Genomic DNA, 21,196 nt, shown 5'->3' with positions numbered 1-21,196 from the left:
TTCTCTTTTTCCTCTAGGGCAGCTGAACCAGCCTTATAACATAGAATTATATAATGTAGTACATAAACACTCTGCATGGTACATGATTATAAGGTTCAAACACTCTTTCAAACTGTATTCTACTGTAAATATATATTTCTTCCACAAACTAATTAGATCAGGAAACAAAAATTGGCCACATTGTTTAGAACTAATAACTTTGAAACATTCATTTCTATGATTTACAAAATTTTAGTCTGTAAAATTAATCGATATGCATGTTTACATAATTCCTTTGCCTTTTCACCTATGAGAGTTCTATATATAGATATCTATAGATATGTTATTCTGCAATGCCTTCAAAATGCACCTACTATTTCATACATTTTTCTTCTGTATTCTTTATTTTTTATAAGTGCTAACCATTGTATAAATTGATATTTGTAGTGACTGAAATACCATTCTTCTATTAAGAATACTGCATTTTTACCTTATATTTTTCCTCATTCCTAAATCTGCTTTGCAGCAGTACCTGAAGCTTCAATCACAAAATCAAATGACATAAGTGTGGAAGGTAAGAACCATTACATCTGTGCATGGCATGCATTCATAAAATTGTAAAGCAATAAATCAAAAACAACTCAATTTTGAATCCATCTCATTAAAGCCTTGATTATCTGTTGCCTAATTCACCATTTGTTAGATTATCTGCCTCTCACTTTCCAAGCCTGTCAGCCAAACATCCCCCAACTCAACCTTTCCACCCTTCCCTTAATCTCCTTTCCCATCACTTATTCAGCTTAAAAGAAAAATTAAACTAGTTTTCAATTGAATGGAGTTAAAAGACAAAGAGAAAGCATGGCATAGAAATCAAATTGAAATTATAATAATTAAGTCGAGCATCTAATTGGCTAAAATACTAATATTTGAAGATATGAGAATCCAATTACGCAAATTATTTCTGGAAATGATAAATATCTTCAGTACTATATTTTCAATGGGTTGGCTAGGCAATCATTTAAGGGAGGAGAATGAGTGTTAATCCACTGATTCCGATTGCATATTCCATGCAATAGAAAACTTTTAAACAAACATTTGTAGACAAAAATATAGGGAATTTTCCACATGCTGCCAGGCACTATAACTCACCACCTAGGAGTCCTACTATATGTACTTTATACTCATACTAACTTCCTACCATAATTCTGACATCAGCACACTCACCCCTTTGAGTACATGTGACCCCTATGTAATATCACAAGAATCTGCATCCCAACACCTCCACTGCATAAACGGTCAACAATCGCCCACCGAATCAAATCCGCTCATCTAGATAGCCCTTGTAGTACTAGATGAGTGGATTTGATTCAGTGGGCGATTGTTGAGCGCTTATGCAGTGGAGGTATTGGTCTGCTGAATGGGAATGGAACTCTTCACTCTTAGCCAAACCATCAGAGGGTCAACAGTCATTCTCCTCTCCTAAAATGATTGCCAAGTCAAATCAAAAAACCAATATCTGAGTTTAAATTCTTTCCTAAGTAAAATTGCTATGATAATAGTCAAGAATGGATCAAATTTTGCATCCTTCTGATTATATGTTAGGGATTTGCCCTTTATTATGATGGATAATTGAAGCTCTAACATACACTCTTCTCATTTCATGTTGGTATGGAATTTTTTTACGTGAATTTATTCACTGCCTCTCACCATAAATGATGTTTTAAATCTTGTTCAATTATTGTGGTAAAATAATACACTGCAAATCAATCACTGACTTAACACTTTCATACAGCAACTTCTAAATCTTATCAGCTTCATCACAGTGTTATTTTCCTCCTTTGGGGTAGGAGCAACATTTGGGGCTCAAGGACGAATGAATGTGGAAGCAGCCCGATTCAACTTGGCAACCCGTGTAATGAGTAATGGGGTGGAAGTCATTGTGGCAGGTGGGTAAATATTTCACCTTAAGCTTAACTTTGAATTATTTAGCAATGTTTTCCATTTTTCCATTATAAAAATAATTCAAAACATTTTGACTACAAATTTTAATGGTAAGAATAATTGCTTCTTTCTCTCACATAAACACTTCTCATAGAATTTTGATCCAATTCAAAGGCTATTATTTCCATATTTCATTCTGAGAGCCAAAGAGAATTCATTTTTCAATAAATACAGCGAGCAAATGTACAAATCAAAACTAGTCTGTAGCCATAGTACAAAAGCATAAAATTGGAAATTAATTACAGGAGATAAGACAACACTACCAGGTGGTCCAGATGTGCTGCGAATTTTGTCAACTGCATCGAGACCAATAACTCTAGCTCCAAGCAGGCTAACTGACCAGATACATCTCACTCTACCAACTGCTTTATCAGGTGGAGGAAAGCCACAGGTAAAGTTTGCTTATCCAATATTCATTGAAAAAAATTGGGATGATACTTGATGCTCTTCCTGAGAATGCCCATCATAAAAAGCTCATAGGTTCTTCTAAAAGGAAAAAAAACTTCTACTTTACCAAAGGTTTGGAGACTGAGTCACTCTTCCTCTTCAGCGTCTTAGCCTTGATGCTAGAGAGCAACTTTGATATCAAAAAACTTAACCCAACAATTGGGGTCTTAATAAGCCAGAGAAAAATCCAAATTGCTTCTTCATCCAGGGATTGAAATATTTTTGACTCTGTATTCCAATTTATTGTGTACCCTTGATAAAAAAAAGTCTACTGCCTACGTGAAGTATCAAAATCAGCAAATATAACACCTGCAGTTACAATAGGGTGGTTTCCTATCATTTTTTTATTGCCTAAATCGAAAGATTATTACTCCTGGAGTACGCATTTCACGCTTTTAGATCTTTAAATGACGATATCAATTTTTCGCAATTAAACGAAAAGTGAAAATTTTCAAGCGCACGAAAACGCGACGGCCAAGTAGGAATGATGGGAAAAGCCCATATGACATATTTCTGGTTCCCGCTGCCTCAAAGTGAGGTGACCTTGGGGTGAAGCTTTGAGCGCTGATACGACGCAGGCTGCTAGCAGGTAGCTGAGTACCCTGCTAGCAGGTAGCGCTTGGCTTTAATAAGGATTATTATTACCCTATGAAACGAAGGAAACTTTCTGAACTTAGGCAATTATAATGGGTGGTTATTAAGAGATGTTTCCCTGAACTCTGTGCCTCATGCATGCATTGGTAACCTCAGACGATGTATAACTCCTATCTACTCGTATAGAAACTAGGTCCCAGTGATGTCACGTGGAGTGGAATCGCATTGGCGCCAATCTGGCCTCTTTCAAATGAGGTTAAAATTGACCGTTGCCATTCGTCCAAACTGGGATTTCTAAAACCAAATAATTTGAACATAATGAATACACTAATGGTGGGTAATGAATCGCAATCAATACCTTTCGTTTTCTTTGATGAAGGAAACTACCCAATTCATAAGAAATGGTGTTGAGATTTAAGGCATGTATCAGGAAGCAGGTATTGGTTCAGAAGCCAAAGAAGATTTTTAAACTCATGAATATGCCCTGCCATAGACCAATTTATACATGCACACATATACATATGTCAATATTCTTTACAAGAATCGGTGTATATGTACTTGAGAAAAAAGTGAAAATTTTTCTAATAATTTTTGACCTGAAAAATGATAGCTAGTTTTGCAATCATTAATGTTTCAATGAAATCAGCATCTAGAATCAGACATTAAAAGTGAAATTTACGAGAATCATAATAAATTTGGGATACATTTGATGAAAGGTCTAGAAAAAGTTTTGCATTAAAATTATGAATGCTATTTTTGTGTTCTGACATTCTTCTTTTTACTTTTTTTCAGGGGGACCAACATAGTCTTCTCTTGTCCCTGCAATCACAAGCAGCAAATTTTGTTACCAAGACTTATGCCACTACATATACATACCTGACAACCTTCCTTCAAGGAAGCAGCACTGTTGTCTCCAGTCGAGAAGATGTAATTTCCAATGTTGTAACAGAGGAAGTCAGGCCCACAAAAACTATTCAACAAAACCCAGTCGTCTCTACCAATGTCAATGAAGCCCTGACTTCCAAAGTGGATGGACCTCCAAAGTTTGTTACTAGCACCTATCGGACAACTTTTACATACCTCAACACCATCATAGATGGAGAAATACCAGTCGTCCTCACAACACGCCAAACAGTAGCAAACACAGTGACAGCACCAGCTAATCCATCACCAAAACCTGGCTCTTCACCAGAAGAATCAGATTCAGGATATCTACAGCCATCAGAGCCAACTTTGTATGACACCAATACATATTTTAATACTTTTACCCTTACTAAAACTCTATCTGATTCTGCCTCTGGGGTGAAAGTGATTAGCACAGAGGATGTTTTAACACAAGTTGTTATCACAGAAGCATCTACACCAGCTCCCTCAATTATTGCCACTAAAATCAATCCAACTTCCACCACAGATATCACTAAGACATACTTTGTCACTTACACCTATTACAACACATTCCTGGAAAAAGGCAGCACAGTTATAAAAACTAACGTAGCCACTTCATCTGATGTGGTGACTGAGAAATTCTACCTGGCCCCTACCAAAACGGCATCAGGATATCAAACACCAAGTCTAACAAATGTCCCAGCTTCATACTCAAAGGATCAAAACTCAGTAAAAACTACTGAAGAGGTGGCTACATCATTACCACCACTGAGTGTTTTTGCTACCAAGACTTACCTAACAACTTTTACGTACTTCACGACACTGCTAGAGAATGGCCAAACGGTAACTCGATCAAACACCAGGGTTTCAACCAATTTGGCAACTGAAGCAATCACAGCAGGACTGGATTCAGTTTATCTTGATTCTCTACGCAGCTCATTCTCAATGCAGTCATCTCATTCTCCAATCATTGCGACGGTGATGCTCTCAGGGTCTCCTATGGAGATAACAGCATTTCAGGGATCTGCAATTGATGTATCAAAAACTGCTTCCTTACCATCACAAAAGATAAGTGCCACTCATAAAAATGATGATTCAAACATGCAAGGTATTTCACCATCAAAAACCACTGATGGCAATGTGGTAATTGGATCAACTATCATCTTCTTTGATGACATCCAGCCACAGGAAAATGAAAGTGATAACATTGATGAGCCAACAGCAGCAGCATCGTCACATAGTGAAGTAACGTTGGATGATGATGATGAAGATGTTGATGAAACATTGCACACCTCAAGTTCCTCGAACAATGTTGCCCATACAGACACCCCAGAGTTTCTCTTAAATAGCCTCTCATCATCTCCTACTAGTGAAGATGAATCTCATCTAGGTGAAAATGACCACGCTTCCAGACCAACCGTATCATATGTAACCAGCACAATCACAGCATCAACAGTGGTGGCAAATGGAAATGGCTTAGCAACTACACTTGTACCAGGAGATGCAGTTATAGTCTCCATGCAACCGGATGGGAACGTCTCATTGATTCCAGTGTCAGACCCTTCAAACAAGAACCCAGAGGGTGCACTGATTGGAGCAGGCTCTGGAGCAATTCAATCTGCAGGAGGCACTGGAGGTCTTCTAGCCGCTGCCTCAGGGGGGCCAAACCTTGGAGTTGGTGATTTGATTAATTTGGGATCTCTGTCATTAAATGGACTTAATGCCCTGGGTCCTGTTTTTAATGCAATGGCTGGACTGATTCAAAATAACCTGAAATCCCCTCCACTACGCTACAATCACACAATCACAACTCGTCCTCCCCCAACCATTCCACGCACTCCTCCCCCTATAGATCTACCACGACCACCAGCCCCTCAATCTGCACCACTCATACGAGACCCAGTTTACATCCCAGTGGGAGGTCTTGCTTCATCACCAAACCATAATTCTGATGCAGTGGCTTCTGAATCAACTCATGGTGAATCTATTGAAGCATACTATGGGCAGAATTTCCCAATTCATGGTTTCCCCGACACACAAGAGCGTCGACCACCTCCATCACCAGTGAAGCCATCTATGCCAACTACTTTAACGCTTGATAATCCCCTCCTCCTGCAAAATGGCATTCCAATCCAACCAGGCCAGGTTATCACGACTAACAGTGATGTCATTGTTGGGAAACCATCTGTATTAGGTCCTAGGCCATCCAATAATGGTGGAGTTGCACAGATGCTTCCTCACAACTACGCTCCTCCTCCTCCCCCACTTCCACCCCCTGTACGCAACCCACCACCTGTTATACTCGCCAATAATCAACCATCACATCATTACCCACAAAAACCTGTGATTGCACCACCCCCACGTACAAGACCAGGCAATGATGTGCCACCAGAAATGAAGCCCCCACCTCCTCCACGCTATCCTTCTTACTCTGGAGTCAATCCAACACGGGTATCTGTTGTTTCAGGAGTTGAAACAGTCTTTATAGGCAAGCCACTACCTCCACATATGGTTCCTGAGCCAAATCCTCCACCTCCATCACCTCAACTCATTCAGCATCGTCCAACCATTTCTACTGGACCAATTCAAGGAGACATTGGGAATTATCAGCCTCACATACACGTTGCTCCTCCCATCATCATTGGTTCACCACTAGAAAATCTCAATCCTCATCCAGCACTGCAATATAATCATAACACCATTGACCGTTCCACAGGGTACAAAATACAACCCTCACAGTCATTTAACATACCAATTGATGCAGTCACCTTGTCGGTTGGATCTGAGACTAATGCCCACAGGCCTGATCCAACAGATTCATTCCTCGATGTTAGAGCACCGTTATCAGGCACTCGACCAGGTACTGTTTTCAATGCTGGAGAACCACATTCAGAGCCACATTTGGGACCAATATCAGAACCACATTTGTCACCCCATCTCACACTTGGACAGGCCCAGATGCATAAAGTACCTATGGGCACAGGTGGAGAGGTAGTGGTTGAAATTGGGCGACCTCCAGTGACAGATATCTTAAAAGGTGATGCATACCCAGAGGAAACTCGCATTATCACTAACGATGAATCATCTGATGAAAGCCAAGGAGTGGTCAATGAAGAAGAGGAAAACCTTCTCCATGGGCAGCCCATCATTGGAGTACATGGAGAATCAGAGTCGGTACTGCACCCTGACAATATCATAGTGGGGCACACTAGACCACAGGGCCACAAACAACCTCAAGTGCCACCACCAAATTACTACGGCCAATCACGACCCGGTCTCCACTCAGGGAACAATGGTCATCACTTGAACCATGTACAGCGTCCTCATGCATCCATTGGTGCAATACACCGACCACCACCATTGTCAGTTGGGTATACAACTGGATTGAATGGCCAAAACAGTCCTGCAGATCATCTGATGCCACCTCCACCTCCAAGACCAGGGACTGGTCCCCATTCACTGGGAAATCAGAGACCTGCACTGAACAACAATGGAGGGCCGATCATAATTCCACTCAACCATCACTCGGAGAATGGACCACAAGGGAATCCTCACAGGGACCAAGTAAAACCATTCCCGAATGGTAACACTCAACATCAATGGTTTGAAGGAAATGACGAAGATCTTGAAGATCCAGAGGAAGCAGAAGGAGCCCAAGATGGAGAGGTCCTTCAAGAGTCAAATAATCGTCCGGTCAGACCTGGACAGACATTAATTCAACGCCCACAAGAAGATAGCCGCCCTAACACCCTTCCAGAAAGTCCTATCATTAAAGAAAAACCATTGTTACCTCAGTCTCCCAATTCAAATGCAGAAAATCGTTTCCCAACACCCTCTCATGAATCAGATGATAGCATTCCCATTCACATAGGGGAAATAAATAAATTTATCAACGCTAACTCTTCAAAGGGTACAAGTGATAAAAATCAACAATCCAATCATCAGCAACCATTCACTTTGCCTGAAGCTCCACCATATCGCTTTGAAATACCAGACATGCAGCCACCTCAGCCACCAACAAAACCTAATCAGCCGACCAACCAGCCACCAAACTCCCAGAGACCTCCTCCAGGAGCTGTTAACAGGCCTGCCATTAGACCCCAAGACTACAATCCAGACTTCCTTGATAAGCCTATCAGGATAGCACCACGTCCTTTGCCACCAACAAGGAAGCCAATAGTTGATACGCCTTCAATACAAGAGAATACTGCAAGACCAGAAATTTCAAGGCCTCCAGTGAGAGTTGTAGTAAGGCCAGTGAATCCACATCGACCACGGCCAAATTATCACAACCATCATGTCACCCAAAGTAGGCCATCCCAAGTTTGGCACAGGCCACTGCGTCCATTGAAACCACCTGGTCCAGTCCCAGTCCAAAGAGTACCATCATCATCATCTCGTCAAACTCCTTGGCAACCATCCTTCTCCAGCACTTCACAACACAAGGATGCAGTTCACACATCAGCGCCTCCGCAACGAGATGTTATAATTCAGCCAACTCGAGCCAGCAGTTTAGGTGGCTTCACTTTGAGGGATAGCAGCATCCCATACAAGCCAATCTTACCAGTCAACCCTTCATTCTCTGCTGAAAAGGAGCCTCAGATTATAACATCATCACCATCATCCCCAGATATTCAGGTAGAAAGTAGTGGGGGGCCCATTGTATGGGATGGTAATCACTTCACTGCAATTCCAACGGCTGAACTTCCTTCAAATGACTTGAGTTCAAGGATAACTGATGCTGTTGGTCCTACAATTTTGCACTCTGGAGCCTCAACTATCTACGGTGGACTATACACCCGTCCAACATCTACAAGGAATCCAATTACGGAGCCATCAGTCCATGGAGATTTATTCTTATCACCATCCTCTCATGGGGCATTAGCTGGAGGGAATGGTCGACCTTCTGGAGGACATGGAAATTCATCTCCGCCTCTCTATGAGGAGGAAGATGAAGACTTAGAGCATGACTTTGAAGAAGAAGGAGGATTGGGTGCTGCTGGATCAAATGATGCTGCAACAAGTATTGTGGTAGTCTCTGTAACAGGAACCCCAACAACACGATACATTACCAGGACACAAACAGAAACACGTACAGTTACACAAACAGTCGTAGAGAGCCGTCCTGGCAGTCCACCACAGACTAGGACCGTCATTGTCACTCAGACAATTGCCCCTGAGAAGGCAAGACCAGTCACTATTGTATCAACGATTGTGGGCACTGTTACTGAGGTGCACACAACAGTCCAGTCAAGCACAACTACTGCAGTAACAACCGTCACGATAACAGCACCTACACATTGGATATTACACACGGTTGGATATGATCAAGGACCCAAAGCCCAAGACATTTCACACAATGCAGACAACTCTCAAAGGGATTCAAGCAGTACATCCAAGCCCATTGAGGTCATTGATAACCAACCAACGAGTGCATTCTTTGATGTATCATTCCCATTGAGACCCACAGTGTCAATTGTGAGTAACAAAGAAAATGACATGAAACCTGAATTTGGAGATAAAGATGGTGAAATAATTACAAACGAGAAGGATGGCTCAATCACATACGGTATCGATGGCACGGAAAAAGAAGACATTAGAGAGGGTTTTGCAACCAGCATCATTACTAATGAGGTTCCACGAGGAGAGGACAACTACCCATCCTGCAACCCTGAGTGTGATGCAGCTAAGAATGAGATTTGCATAGTGGATGAGGAAGATGGAATTGTTGTGGATGGACCACGGTGTGACTGTAGACCAGGGTTTGCCAGACTCTTCCCAGATAGACCATGCATGCGTGAGTATAAAAATGCAGCTCTTAACTCTGTCTTTCACAATAATTTACATCCAAGCATTTTTTATGAAAAAAATAATTCCGTAGCTTCATATTCCCTCCCTCAGTTCTTAGTTCAATTTAGTCAAATTTAAGTTAAAATTGTGTTAAGTCCTCAAAATGACTTCATATTATATTGCTACTGCATCATAAAATGTGCTTATTGATACTCATTTCCATCTGCAAAGTTATTTCCTATTGATTTCAATTAGTTTCTGAGTGAAATCTCCATATACTTACACAATTAATGGTATCAACTGTAATTTTATTAAATTTTCCTGAATTTAGGCACCAAATATTCATAGATAAATGCATTTCCTTGCAGCAACTTACACTTATCAATTGAGGCTACTCCTGGATCGAATTGGCAAGCAACGGCTCTTTTACACCAATGAGCTTGAAAACCCACAGACTGATGAGTTCCAGCAACTTCATGAGACTGCACAAGATGCCTTGGAACGAGTGGCTATGCAATCAGAGATAAGAGACCTTTTCCATGGCATCTCAATTGCAGCATTTGAGTCACCCTCTGATAAAGTGGAGGTGCCAGAGGAAGAATCAGTGTCAGCCACTGGAAATGAAGGCAATGGAAATGAGGAGAAATTAGTGGCAAGTAAGGAAAATGACAATGATTCTCATGGAACAGAGCCAGAAGATGGTGTTATCGTCAATTTCTATGTTAAGGTAAGGGTGGTATCTATTTCATATTCAGAGCAATTTAAGATTTACAGCATATAAATTTTTAATAGAAGTACTACTCATATGTGTATATTGAGCAAAATAATTTGACAACACACTCATTGGAAGTACATAAGTTGACTTGCATTAAACAAATGAGAAAAAAATTATGGCTCACTTATAAGGCCAATGAATGACTGGAAATTTTGTATTGATGATTCTCCAATTCAAAGAGAGAGGAATAATCTAAGATGGAGGAATAAAGAAATGTCATATTTAGGAAAATCGAATTTGTAAATTAACATGGCAAACACAAGGACATTCCTCATTCAGATCAGAACAGATGGTTAGCAATGGAGGACAAAGAGAGATTGTGCCTTAGTCCCTGACTTCAATGTAGCCACCCCCACCCACTCAAATCGCATATTTTTTACTTGTTTTAGAGTCTATCTACCAGTACTCCACCCATAATGGTGTACCACTGGGACAGAGGTCTTCCGGTGAAGCTCAATATTAGTTTCTGTTACAGATTACAATGAAATAATTAAACCTAGCCCAAGCAGCAGACAGTTGATACTTTCAAAACATGTTATTTCATGATGGATATTTTGACAATGTTACACAGATATCCTATTTGTAACATCCACGAGGAGTTGTAAAAATAACGTTGCATAGATGTCATGTTTGTAATTTCCATTATGTTAAAATATTGTTATTCCCAACAGTATCCATTGATAGCATTAGTTCTGTATAGAATTGAAGAGCAGAAACGCTTTGTTTGTATATATCGGTATTACAATTACATTCTATGCATGAAAGAGAGACAGGTTTTACCTTTATTTCTTCATTCCTTCCACAGCTGTCGGATAACATGGACCCAGACAAATTAAAGGACATGTTTGAGAAGACCCTGAAGCAAAGCAACTACAGTGTAGGAGGAACAGAATTATTTGCAAGACGAAAAGAGGGGCTCCTAGAAATCTATGGTAAATGGCACGCACTTACTTCTCATAAGATTTTCTCAACAGTAACAGCTCAGTGCATTCTGTAAAAATATGCTTTTACGTATTTTTATCCCTTATTTGAAACATGTATCATAGTTCTTTTACAAGGTCAATTATAATGCATTGGTTGTGGATATTGAAAAGTAAGGCCTCCTTTTTCTTTAAAAACGGAACATAAATTTACTCTCAACTTTGTGTATCATTGGATAGGCTGAGCATTTAGCTATTTTTCTACATAGTCGCCTTGATGATCAATTAATTTTTGCATCCTTGTAACCAGCTTTTTAATACTGGCATCGTACCACTCTCCCACAGCATTGCAAAGCCAACTGTTGACTGCGTCTTTCATTTCCTTGTCTGACTTGAATCTCTGTACCCTGAGGAGTTTTTTGAAAGTGGGAAAAAGGTAATAGTCCCTCTGGGTGACTTTTGGGCAGTATATAGTATGGTTGAAGATATCCTAGCTGAATTTTGTTGATTATGGTGGTTGTATGATGTGACACATATGTGCTTTTTTTTGTGTTCACCAGTGAGCTACTCTAGGACCCACCTGGCAGACATCATGTTGTAACCAAGGACCTCCGACACAATATTCTGCATGGAAAAGTTGCCACAATCTTCATTTAGACCTTCCTTTATTTCATGAAGGGTTATTCTCCGGTTATTGCACTCCACGTCATCAATTCTCAGTTGATTCTGGCAAACTTGTCCTCCCCGACCACTGCTCATGACCATTAGAAAACTCCCAGCACCATTTCTACACATTTTTAATGGCTATACACTTCTTACCATATACCGTATTTCTCCAAATATAGTTCCCCCCCCCCACTAATTTTGAGGCTTGAGTTTCTGGAAAAAATTTTAAAATTGGGTTTGAATTTAGTCCCCCCTTTACTATTACCGTGGACATTTTTGGAAAAAAAGGAGGGACTATATTCAGACAAATATGGTACTTCCACTAACTGGTGACGAATTTCTATCTGGGAAAACATTTTCGCTTTCAAAAATCAAATAGCTTAGCGTAGTTCACATCTGGCGGGCAAGCTAAGCAGGAGCTTCATCCTTAGCAACTGCTACACAGCGACTAAATGGCACAAAGTAATGTGAGTGGTCTTAAATTTTAGTATAGGAACCAAGGAATGCAGTGCTGTAGTCAAATTTTTCCTAGCGACTCACATTCGGAAAAAGCATCGTTGGAGACCTTACTTTTCAATACACCCTCCTATAAATCTAAACCTTAAGAATTTTTTCCTGGAGTACTCCATCATCTAAAAATATTTTTTTCAAATTATTTTTTTTTTCAAAACACTTCAACTGAAGCCAAGTTTCAATGCATTTTTGCAGATTTTGATGAATGCAGTGACCCGTACTTCAATGATTGTTCAGAACAAGCTGAATGCATGAATCTACGGGGAACTTATACCTGCAGTTGCAAGGAAGGCTATGCTGATTTATCGGAGAATTTAGAGTTTCCTGGACGAGTGTGCTCTGGTACTCATCATTGATTTTCTGAAATTCACTAAAATTCTTGTGTTGAAAAGTCGAGCTTTGTATCATTTATGTGGTTTAACCATTTTGAAGTAAACACAAGATTTAGTAATGGAATATTCATCTAAAAATGCAGTAAATAAAAGTTAAATGCTAAAATCAAAGTTAAGAGCTGCAAATTTCTCTACCATCCAACCGTTCAGCACCTACCAAAGCAAGTCGCTACAACTTATATTGCTGGTGGAAAATTGAATTTTCATTTAAAGAAGCAACACCACTAGCTTTAAATGTGATAAGGATGGTTATTTAAAATTTTAACACAATTTTCAATATTATAACATGGCAAATATAAGCAGATCTTACAAAGAAATTTTCTAATCACTTAGAAACAACTCCATGAAATATTAATAATTCTTTTACTTATTTTCAGCCGAATTTTTAGGTTGTGAACTATGTAAATATCATGGCCAGTGCTACACTAACACCAATGGAGAAATTGGATGTAAATGCTTCCAATGGTATTCAGGAGATAAATGTCAAATTAACCTAAAAGGTATGTACTCTATTAATGAGGAAATATGTAGCAGATAATTCTTCAACAAACGTTGAGTAATCCTTCACACTTTCGCATAAATAATTTCCTCCTTTTCTACAGTATTGCTGATAGCTCTGGTAACAGTTGGAGCCATACTTCTAATACTGGTCTGCGTGTGCATCATGTTTGCATGCTTGAAGAGAAAGAAAACTGACAGAAGGCATACAGGTAGGTTAAATTTTCGATTATTTTGAACCGAAATATGTTTTTTCGGGTTCTTTCTCAATTCACTTAAGGATCTTTCACCATTTATTCATTTCACATCACTAGAAAATTATGACACATTGTTATACTCATAGTTAATGGAAAAAAACGAGATAAAATTTACAGATGCCTATCCCCATATTAAAATTAATTAAGAAACTTAATTAAGAGCCCATTTTAAGGAAAATATGAAGTACACAATACAGAGAATTACATCTTGAAATACACTGTTTGACAAGAACGTTGGTTATTCTCGATTTTTTTCTAAAGCACCTGGGTTCATGAGATACATTGGACCCCCTGGAATAATTAAGAGTGGAGGGAATTTGGACAAAGCTGCCATAATCCCAGATACCAGCAGTGAGAGCAGCTTTGATGGTGCCTTGCCACCTCCACCTTTAACTTACCTTCCTGTGGCCCATCAACGGCCTGTAAGTATTTCCATTAAATATACCAGTATTAGGTCATAATCAACTAGATACATAATTATATAATAATATTGTTCAAATCATGACACTACTGAGGATGCATTGGTATGGTCAGAGCATCCAATGAAAGATCAAAGATAATATTAATAAAAATATTTGTAATTTAATGAAAAAATTGTTTTTTTTTCGCAATAGATTTTTCAATCACAAAATTATATGCAGTCATATTTGAAACAACTTAAACAAATTAAAACTTTGGTTGAGTGGAAATAACAGGAAAGGGGAAATAAGTACATTAACAGATTCCTCTCAAGAATCCTCTAACTAAATGATCTAAACTATTAAATCTTATAATTGTTGACTTATGAATCATAATAAGTTATGATGATGATAACATCTGCTATCACAATCAATATGTACTTACATATTAGTGGTACGAAGGCTTCATCCACAATGGTTTATTTAATCCATTCTGCCATTCCCAAAATGCTCCTTTAAGAGGGTACATGTATCACTTCAGGCCAATTTGCCTTTTGCCGATTATGTGACAAATTATTGCTCACTTAAAATTTACACAATCGCATTGAAATTTTCACACTACATAAATAGAGTAAAAACTTCGAAACATTTAACCATATCTCTAATGTAAAAATTGTTCCTTGGAGAAAATACTGCAGTTAAACTTTAATTTTGTGATGTAGGCATATGCTAATTACATTCTATGCAATCCAGGAAAAATTAATATGATAGAATACATTTTAAGCGAGTAACATGTCACAGAAGAAAACGGTTGAGGAGAGGAGATGTGCCCTCTTAACAGCTCACATTCACATCATTCAAGGAAAAATATGACCTACGCACTATAATGCCTTCAAAAAACACAAAAAAATCTGATCACTCAAAAAATGGGAACAGAAAATCATTTCAAAACTTTTCTACAGCAAAGTTATCATTCATCATCTTCTTCCTAGCCAACAAATACGCACGCCACCAAGTCCAAAGGGGAGGGTCAGCCACCAGAGAGGAGGATGAATGAAGCAAAACCAGTTCCACCGATGGGGACCTCAACAATGAATACAGGATTCACTGAGCAGGATAGATCTCTTACAGTTATGATACCTCGAGCTAAATATAGGCCTGCTCCACCATTGTTAGCCACAGCCGCAGCTCAATCGCCTATGACATCATTTGGAGTTGTGGTGGTAGAGACAGAAGCTCGAGAGAGGAGGACCTCGGCTGCCAATGATCAAAAATTACTTGCTTTCCTTGATGCGACAGAAGTAAGCACTCAGATTTCTATACTAAATATTTTTGCATACAAACTAATACCATTTCACTACAGCAATTCAGTGTTCTCTTTACCGCAGCAATTAAAAATTATTCCATCATGCATGCAAAGAAATGTCTTTAAATAATAACAAGAAATGAAACAGTATCAATTACTTTTACAGGGACGGCAAAACTCACCAAATAAGAAGCCAATTGGCCCAACCATTGGCAATCACGAAACCTCAGGGAATCACAAAAAAATATCCTCAAGCAGGAAACCATCAACAGGTGAGGAATCCTGTGTTGAGAAATATGTAATTATAGCTCCCTCTAGCCCAACAGCTAACAGCAATTATGCACACACAAAAACTACTGAAGAGAGATGGTATTCTCATGATATAGTGAAATCTCTAATTACTCCTCCTAATGTATGCTTTCCCTCACATTGCACAAGTTTTATAAGGCCCCGGCCAATTCCTCATGCAAGCGAATCTTCTATTTCACTCTGCCCGGTAAGCTTCACTCTTTCCAGGTGGTCCCTTCAAAAGTGTACCTCACGAAGGAGTTTACTGTGTTTTATAAAATATTTTATGGCCATCAGCAAATTCAAAAGGGCCTATTTGTCTTTCGCAAGTTTCAATGTTCATTGTCATTTGTAATTGCTTCCAAAGTAACCTTTTTACTGCCTGATATTCAACTGTAAATTTAAATGATAACAATAATATAGGTAAAATATTGTAATAAACTGATGCCTCTCAGTTGAAGACCATGAGAAATTTGATACAAGCTAATTTTTATGATCTCTCCACTGCTAATGAAACCACATAGGAGCCCTTGTCTCCGCTGGCTTTGAAGTATCTGCCACAGTGGTGAAGGACAAATGGCCCCAAGAGAGTAGCGGAAGTAATCAAGTAGAAGATGACGTGGATGATACCTCAGGCACAGGAAGAGTGGTTGATGGTCATCTGCATCACACATTGGCTAGCAATGGATCCCATTTCACGACTCTAAGAACTGGAGACAGGTGATTTTTGTTTTTTTTCTTTGATGCAGGATTTACTTTTAAAATTCATCTCATGACAAACATGCACTTTGATGAAGATTAGGGCTTGAAGTTAATTTTAATTAACTATGGATGATCCCAATTCTGGTATTAATGTGATCATATAATGGGTGTGTGATAGTCCAAGAATACATACGATTGATGGATTTTAAATTCTTCCAAGCATTGGCTTCCTTCTGTTAATGTGGAAGAGGAAATATTTGATGAAAATTAGAGTTGAAATATTAATGACATTTATCACAGAAAAATTACCTAATATTGACTTTATTTTTAGGACTGTATCCGAAGCAAGATCTTACGATGAGACTATAGTTCATCCTCCAAAGAAGAGTCTATTGCACACACCTCCAAGTGCCTGTGGATCAAAGCCGTCTTCGCAACATGGCCTCCACCACAGTAATGACGTATGTATCTGCTGTGGGGCTTTAAATGATACCTAAATGAAATCTAAAAATCTAGCACAAGATTGCAGACCCATCACAATGGTGAATATAGCTGGCTAAAATCCACCTCTTACAAAGAAAGTTATGCATCTAAATATTTTTCATGCTATGTCCCACAACAGATATTTTTCTTGCATGTAGAACAAACTCATAGCTCATCATATGTGCAAACCAGGCACTGACAATGCAAGTTAATATTCATTACATACTGAACAGCACCTATATCAGAAAATGCAATCATGTGAAAGAGTAAAAGTAATCATTATCATAAAAATATTACAGCCTACTTTTCATCTAAAATCGCACATCAGTCGAGTTCAAATATTTGCCTAAAATTGAAGATAGCAATTGATTTTTCAGGAGGCACACACAATGGCAGAGAGGGATGTCGGATCCACATTCCTGATGCCACAGACACATTTATATAAGCCCTCTCGGGTAAGTGAAAATACACACCAAAAAGTAGAAATATGACATAGTGATCTTCAAAATGGAAATTATGCCACAACCAAATTTAGATTTTGAGAGTTAATTTGAAACAAGAATTACAGTTAGCATCAACTTAATGGCTGATTTTACTGTATTCATGTTACTTCGGCTAGAGGACAGATTCATTTTGCAATTGGAAAAATTTTTGAAGGTATAATGTAGCTAGTATTGATCATAACCATAAGTAACATCCGTTCAAATATTTAAATGTATGCACCATTTACACCTTCCAAAATAGCAACATTTACAGGGAAAATTTCTCTCTCACGAAGGACATTAAACATTACTATTATCAACCAGTACAGGGATCTTTTTGGGGAAGATGACTCTCTCAAGTAAGTATTTCCTTCACTTCAGGTTTCCATCTTAGGAATACCCAACTCTTCTCTTGACTGTAGGGCTAAACAATGCCCTCTGCTACCTCTTTCTCTGATCTGTCCTTGCGCGTGTCTGTGATAAAATTTTTTTAAATATAGTTGTTTTGCTACAAATTTAATTGTAGCTTTTGAATATATGTAATTTAATTTAAAAAATAATAAAGTAAAGTTTACTTTACAAAATTATGTCAGTAATCTTTCAGAAATTTTTACTCGGCCTAACCAAAATTCTCAATAATTTAGCTATTATTGATTGTAACCATTCAAAGTCCAATTGTTAACATCCATTCAATTTATGTATGAAGCATTTACACCTTCCAAAACAGCAACACTTGCTAGGATTATAAAAAATGTACCAATGTTTTCCTAGCAGTTTTTGGAAAATTTTTGCATTTGGGCAGTGGATATTGTAATCTCAAATTTTAATTCTATTTTTTCCTTCTTTTCAGGGAAGTGACAATTCTAACTTCGATTCACTATGATTTTGTGCCATGAACAATAATTGAGCAGATTAGATTTTGCCAAAGTTTTTTGAAGTTGATGAATAGTGCGTGTCTTGTGTGGGACCGAGTCAAATATCGTTTAATACGAATTCCGTACAAAGACATGTTATGATCACGTGCTGCAGTTTGCTCAACATACTAATGTTAGAGAGCAATATATGTGTTTATAATAACACTATCGTTATGACAATGTTTCAGTTTTAATTCTGAATGAATTTCAAAATTTATAAGGGAAAACAGGAGACTGTGATGAATGATGGGGTTTTAATGTTTTCCCAAATGACCTACATATGTTTTACAACCTATTATTATGAATGGAGAATTTGATTTTGTAAATGTAACCAAGAAAATATTTAAAACCATCTAATCACTAGATAACATTATGAAAGACAAAAGGACATTTACATATGTACATTAAAACTCAAATGTTGTTTATATAGAATATATTCTGTGAACATTTTAATAATTTATGATATAAATAATACTGATTTTTTTATATCTGATCACGTTGTTTGATGTGTAGGTATGTTTCTGAATGTGTGCATATTACAATTTCATTTTTATGTAAATAAATGTATAATTTATGAAAAATAGAACTTATGTTAGCCTGTATAAATTTGAAGCATTAATGACTCCTGTGTGCCAAAAATGTGGTCTAAAACTTGAAAATTTTCTGTTGTCACCATCTAGCATGGTTAGAGAACAACATGTATCATATTATAAGACAATAAATAACTGGGAGTTTCATGAATAAATACTAAATTATAATAATCCAACTACCAAACATGCAAAAATAAAATAGAAAGATATTATGAGCCCCGTGGTTTATTAGCAAAAGGCAAATCTGAAACGATCTAAATCTCACTTCCATTTCAATTTCCTTAAAGCCTGCTTTAGTTAAATTCCAACATTCTTTTGCTAAAACAAATAACAAATTATTAATGAATCTTTGGGACTCCACTATTCCTGTCAAACCTAAACACAGAACCCCTAAATGTGCCCTAATCCCTTCCCATATTCCATCCCCCACCTAACCCCACAATGCCTTGACAGAAACTTCAAGAAAGATGAAGTATAGTATGTGAACATACCGAGTTCCTGAAAATGTGAGAAGACAGCTGACTGGCTGGGAGCTCGGACGCATGTATAAAAGAAACTTCTGGCTAATCCAACTAAATAATATTCCTAAAATTAATATTCCTTTATGTATACTCGTGAAAAAGGTAGTATACTTTTGAAAAAGGTAGAATATACTAAGTACTGATTCATTAATTTTTAGCAGAAAATTGCACTGAGTAATGATTCAAGGTCACACATATCATTATACAGTGCTGCACACCACTATCAACAGAGACTTCTGCATATGTAGTGGGTAAAGAAATTACACTATCTATAGCTATGTCAAACTCTCCTTTACTGGTCTGACTTTGGACGTAAGGTTATTCAGATTAACACCACTGGAATATCTCAATGCTGAGTGCACTGCACCCACTCCAAGGAGATTAGAAAGATGCAATCCATATAGAGCGTAAAGAGGGCACACGACTGCCCAAGATAATTGTAAGTACAGCATTGCCTCAGAAAGCACAAAACCAAAACCTGATCCTCTTCAAAAGGGCCTGAAATAATTCATACCCCAAAATATCAAAGACCAGAAATAATTATTTTCTCCGCGGAATTTCTCATTTCGAGTGTCTGAGAAACACCACTACCATTCAATGCCACATCAACCTTTGGCAGAAATCGAAGGACAAAATTGGAAGGAAAATACTGATTCCAAGATAACTCAATCAAAAAGGGTATAAGGACCAAAATAAACACAAATCTTCAGAAGATAATTGATAAAATTTCAAAATATTATCGAGACAAGGAAAATTAGTAAGCACAATGAAATCATAGCATAAATATTCCAACATTTACATGTACAGTGGAACCTCGTTAAAGCGAGTACGGGCTATAGCGACACTCCCGCTATAACGAGAGATAGCCGATGCACCGTCAATTGACCCTATAATAAGCGTGTTAAAAAATTCGTTTCTACGACACCCTTTTGGTGCTGGCTCTCGCCATAGCGAGGGTTTCACCGCCGGAAGACTTTCATCAAGACTCCTGAACCTCTGTAATTTCTAGCGATCTGTTAGATATGAAGTTAATGGAGTGCTCAGTCTCAAATTTATGTGGCAAACTGTCGTTCGATAAATAAGTAGTTAATTTTGGTGAAAATATTGTGGCATTAGCATTCGCGAATGCTTCATCTTCTTTTGTTCCTAGGACGGCAGAAAGCAGTCGGCAGCATACCCGCACGTCCGTGACTTGCGTGAATAGAAAGCATTTGATGGCAGTCACCATGGCCAAAAAAACACCAAACACGTCTAAGCGAGAAAATAAAAATAAAGGAGTAATATGAGAGTGTCGACATTAATTTATCTTCCTTTTCGCTCTGCAAAATTATAAAAAAACAGAAGCGCCCAAGGAATGCAGACGATGAATAGTTATAAGGAGCTTTGTTCGGGTGGTTTTGCCCATTCAAATCTGCGGTAACTTCTGAGAAAGGGGCTACGCTCAAGCCTAAAGCGGAATATTTCAGGGATAGATTGCGAATCGAGAATTTTAAGAGTGCAGAAGGTTGATTATACTAACGCGAAGCACCAAAGCGTTATCTCCCCTCATAATTGCTGGTCATGCCTGCGGTGTAAACCCGAAGTCGTGGAAGAAAGGACTCCGATCATAAGTATCTTTAAAAGTATTCCCCGCGTCATATAACATAGACGAAACGGAACTTTTTTACATACAACTCCCCATTAACAACAAAACCCTTGCAGTATGAGGTATTTCTTGCAATGAAACCTCTAAAGGTAGGTAGTGCGCCTTAGCGATGATGTAGGATGTACGAAGCAATGATACTCAGCGTGAATT

The 21,196-nt window shown here is 38.3% G+C and overlaps 1 protein-coding gene across 3 annotated transcripts in view; it reads left to right on the top strand.

Moving 5' to 3' along the window:
- Positions 1–19,035, top strand: part of LOC124161269 — a 31,613-nt gene extending 12,578 nt beyond the window's left edge. Inside the window, exons 2-17 of one of the 3 annotated variants that reach the window (XM_046537569.1) lie at positions 509–553; positions 1,827–1,925; positions 2,226–2,371; positions 3,814–9,703; positions 10,065–10,423; positions 11,277–11,403; positions 12,766–12,912; positions 13,340–13,462; positions 13,565–13,672; positions 13,979–14,139; positions 15,108–15,416; positions 15,588–15,693; positions 16,234–16,429; positions 16,743–16,872; positions 17,272–17,349; positions 18,227–19,035. In XM_046537569.1, the coding sequence (XP_046393525.1) occupies positions 509–553; positions 1,827–1,925; positions 2,226–2,371; positions 3,814–9,703; positions 10,065–10,423; positions 11,277–11,403; positions 12,766–12,912; positions 13,340–13,462; positions 13,565–13,672; positions 13,979–14,139; positions 15,108–15,416; positions 15,588–15,693; positions 16,234–16,429; positions 16,743–16,872; positions 17,272–17,349; positions 18,227–18,259 (8,057 nt within the window). In that variant the 3' untranslated portion in view covers positions 18,260–19,035. Of the gene's footprint in view, positions 1–505; positions 554–1,826; positions 1,926–2,225; positions 2,372–3,813; positions 9,704–10,064; positions 10,424–11,276; positions 11,404–12,765; positions 12,913–13,339; positions 13,463–13,564; positions 13,673–13,978; positions 14,140–15,107; positions 15,417–15,587; positions 15,694–16,233; positions 16,430–16,742; positions 16,873–17,271; positions 17,350–18,226 lie in introns of all 3 variants that reach the window. The other 2 variants (XM_046537560.1, XM_046537578.1) reach the window with 2 other exon arrangements.
- The last annotated feature ends 2,161 nt before the right edge of the window (positions 19,036–21,196 follow it).

This window comes from Ischnura elegans, chromosome 1 (assembly GCF_921293095.1).
Source record: "Ischnura elegans chromosome 1, ioIscEleg1.1, whole genome shotgun sequence".
Classification (NCBI taxonomy): domain Eukaryota; kingdom Metazoa; phylum Arthropoda; class Insecta; order Odonata; family Coenagrionidae; genus Ischnura; species Ischnura elegans.
The sequence above is the reverse complement of the archived record's forward strand: the minus strand, read 5'-3'. Positions and strand labels throughout refer to the sequence as shown.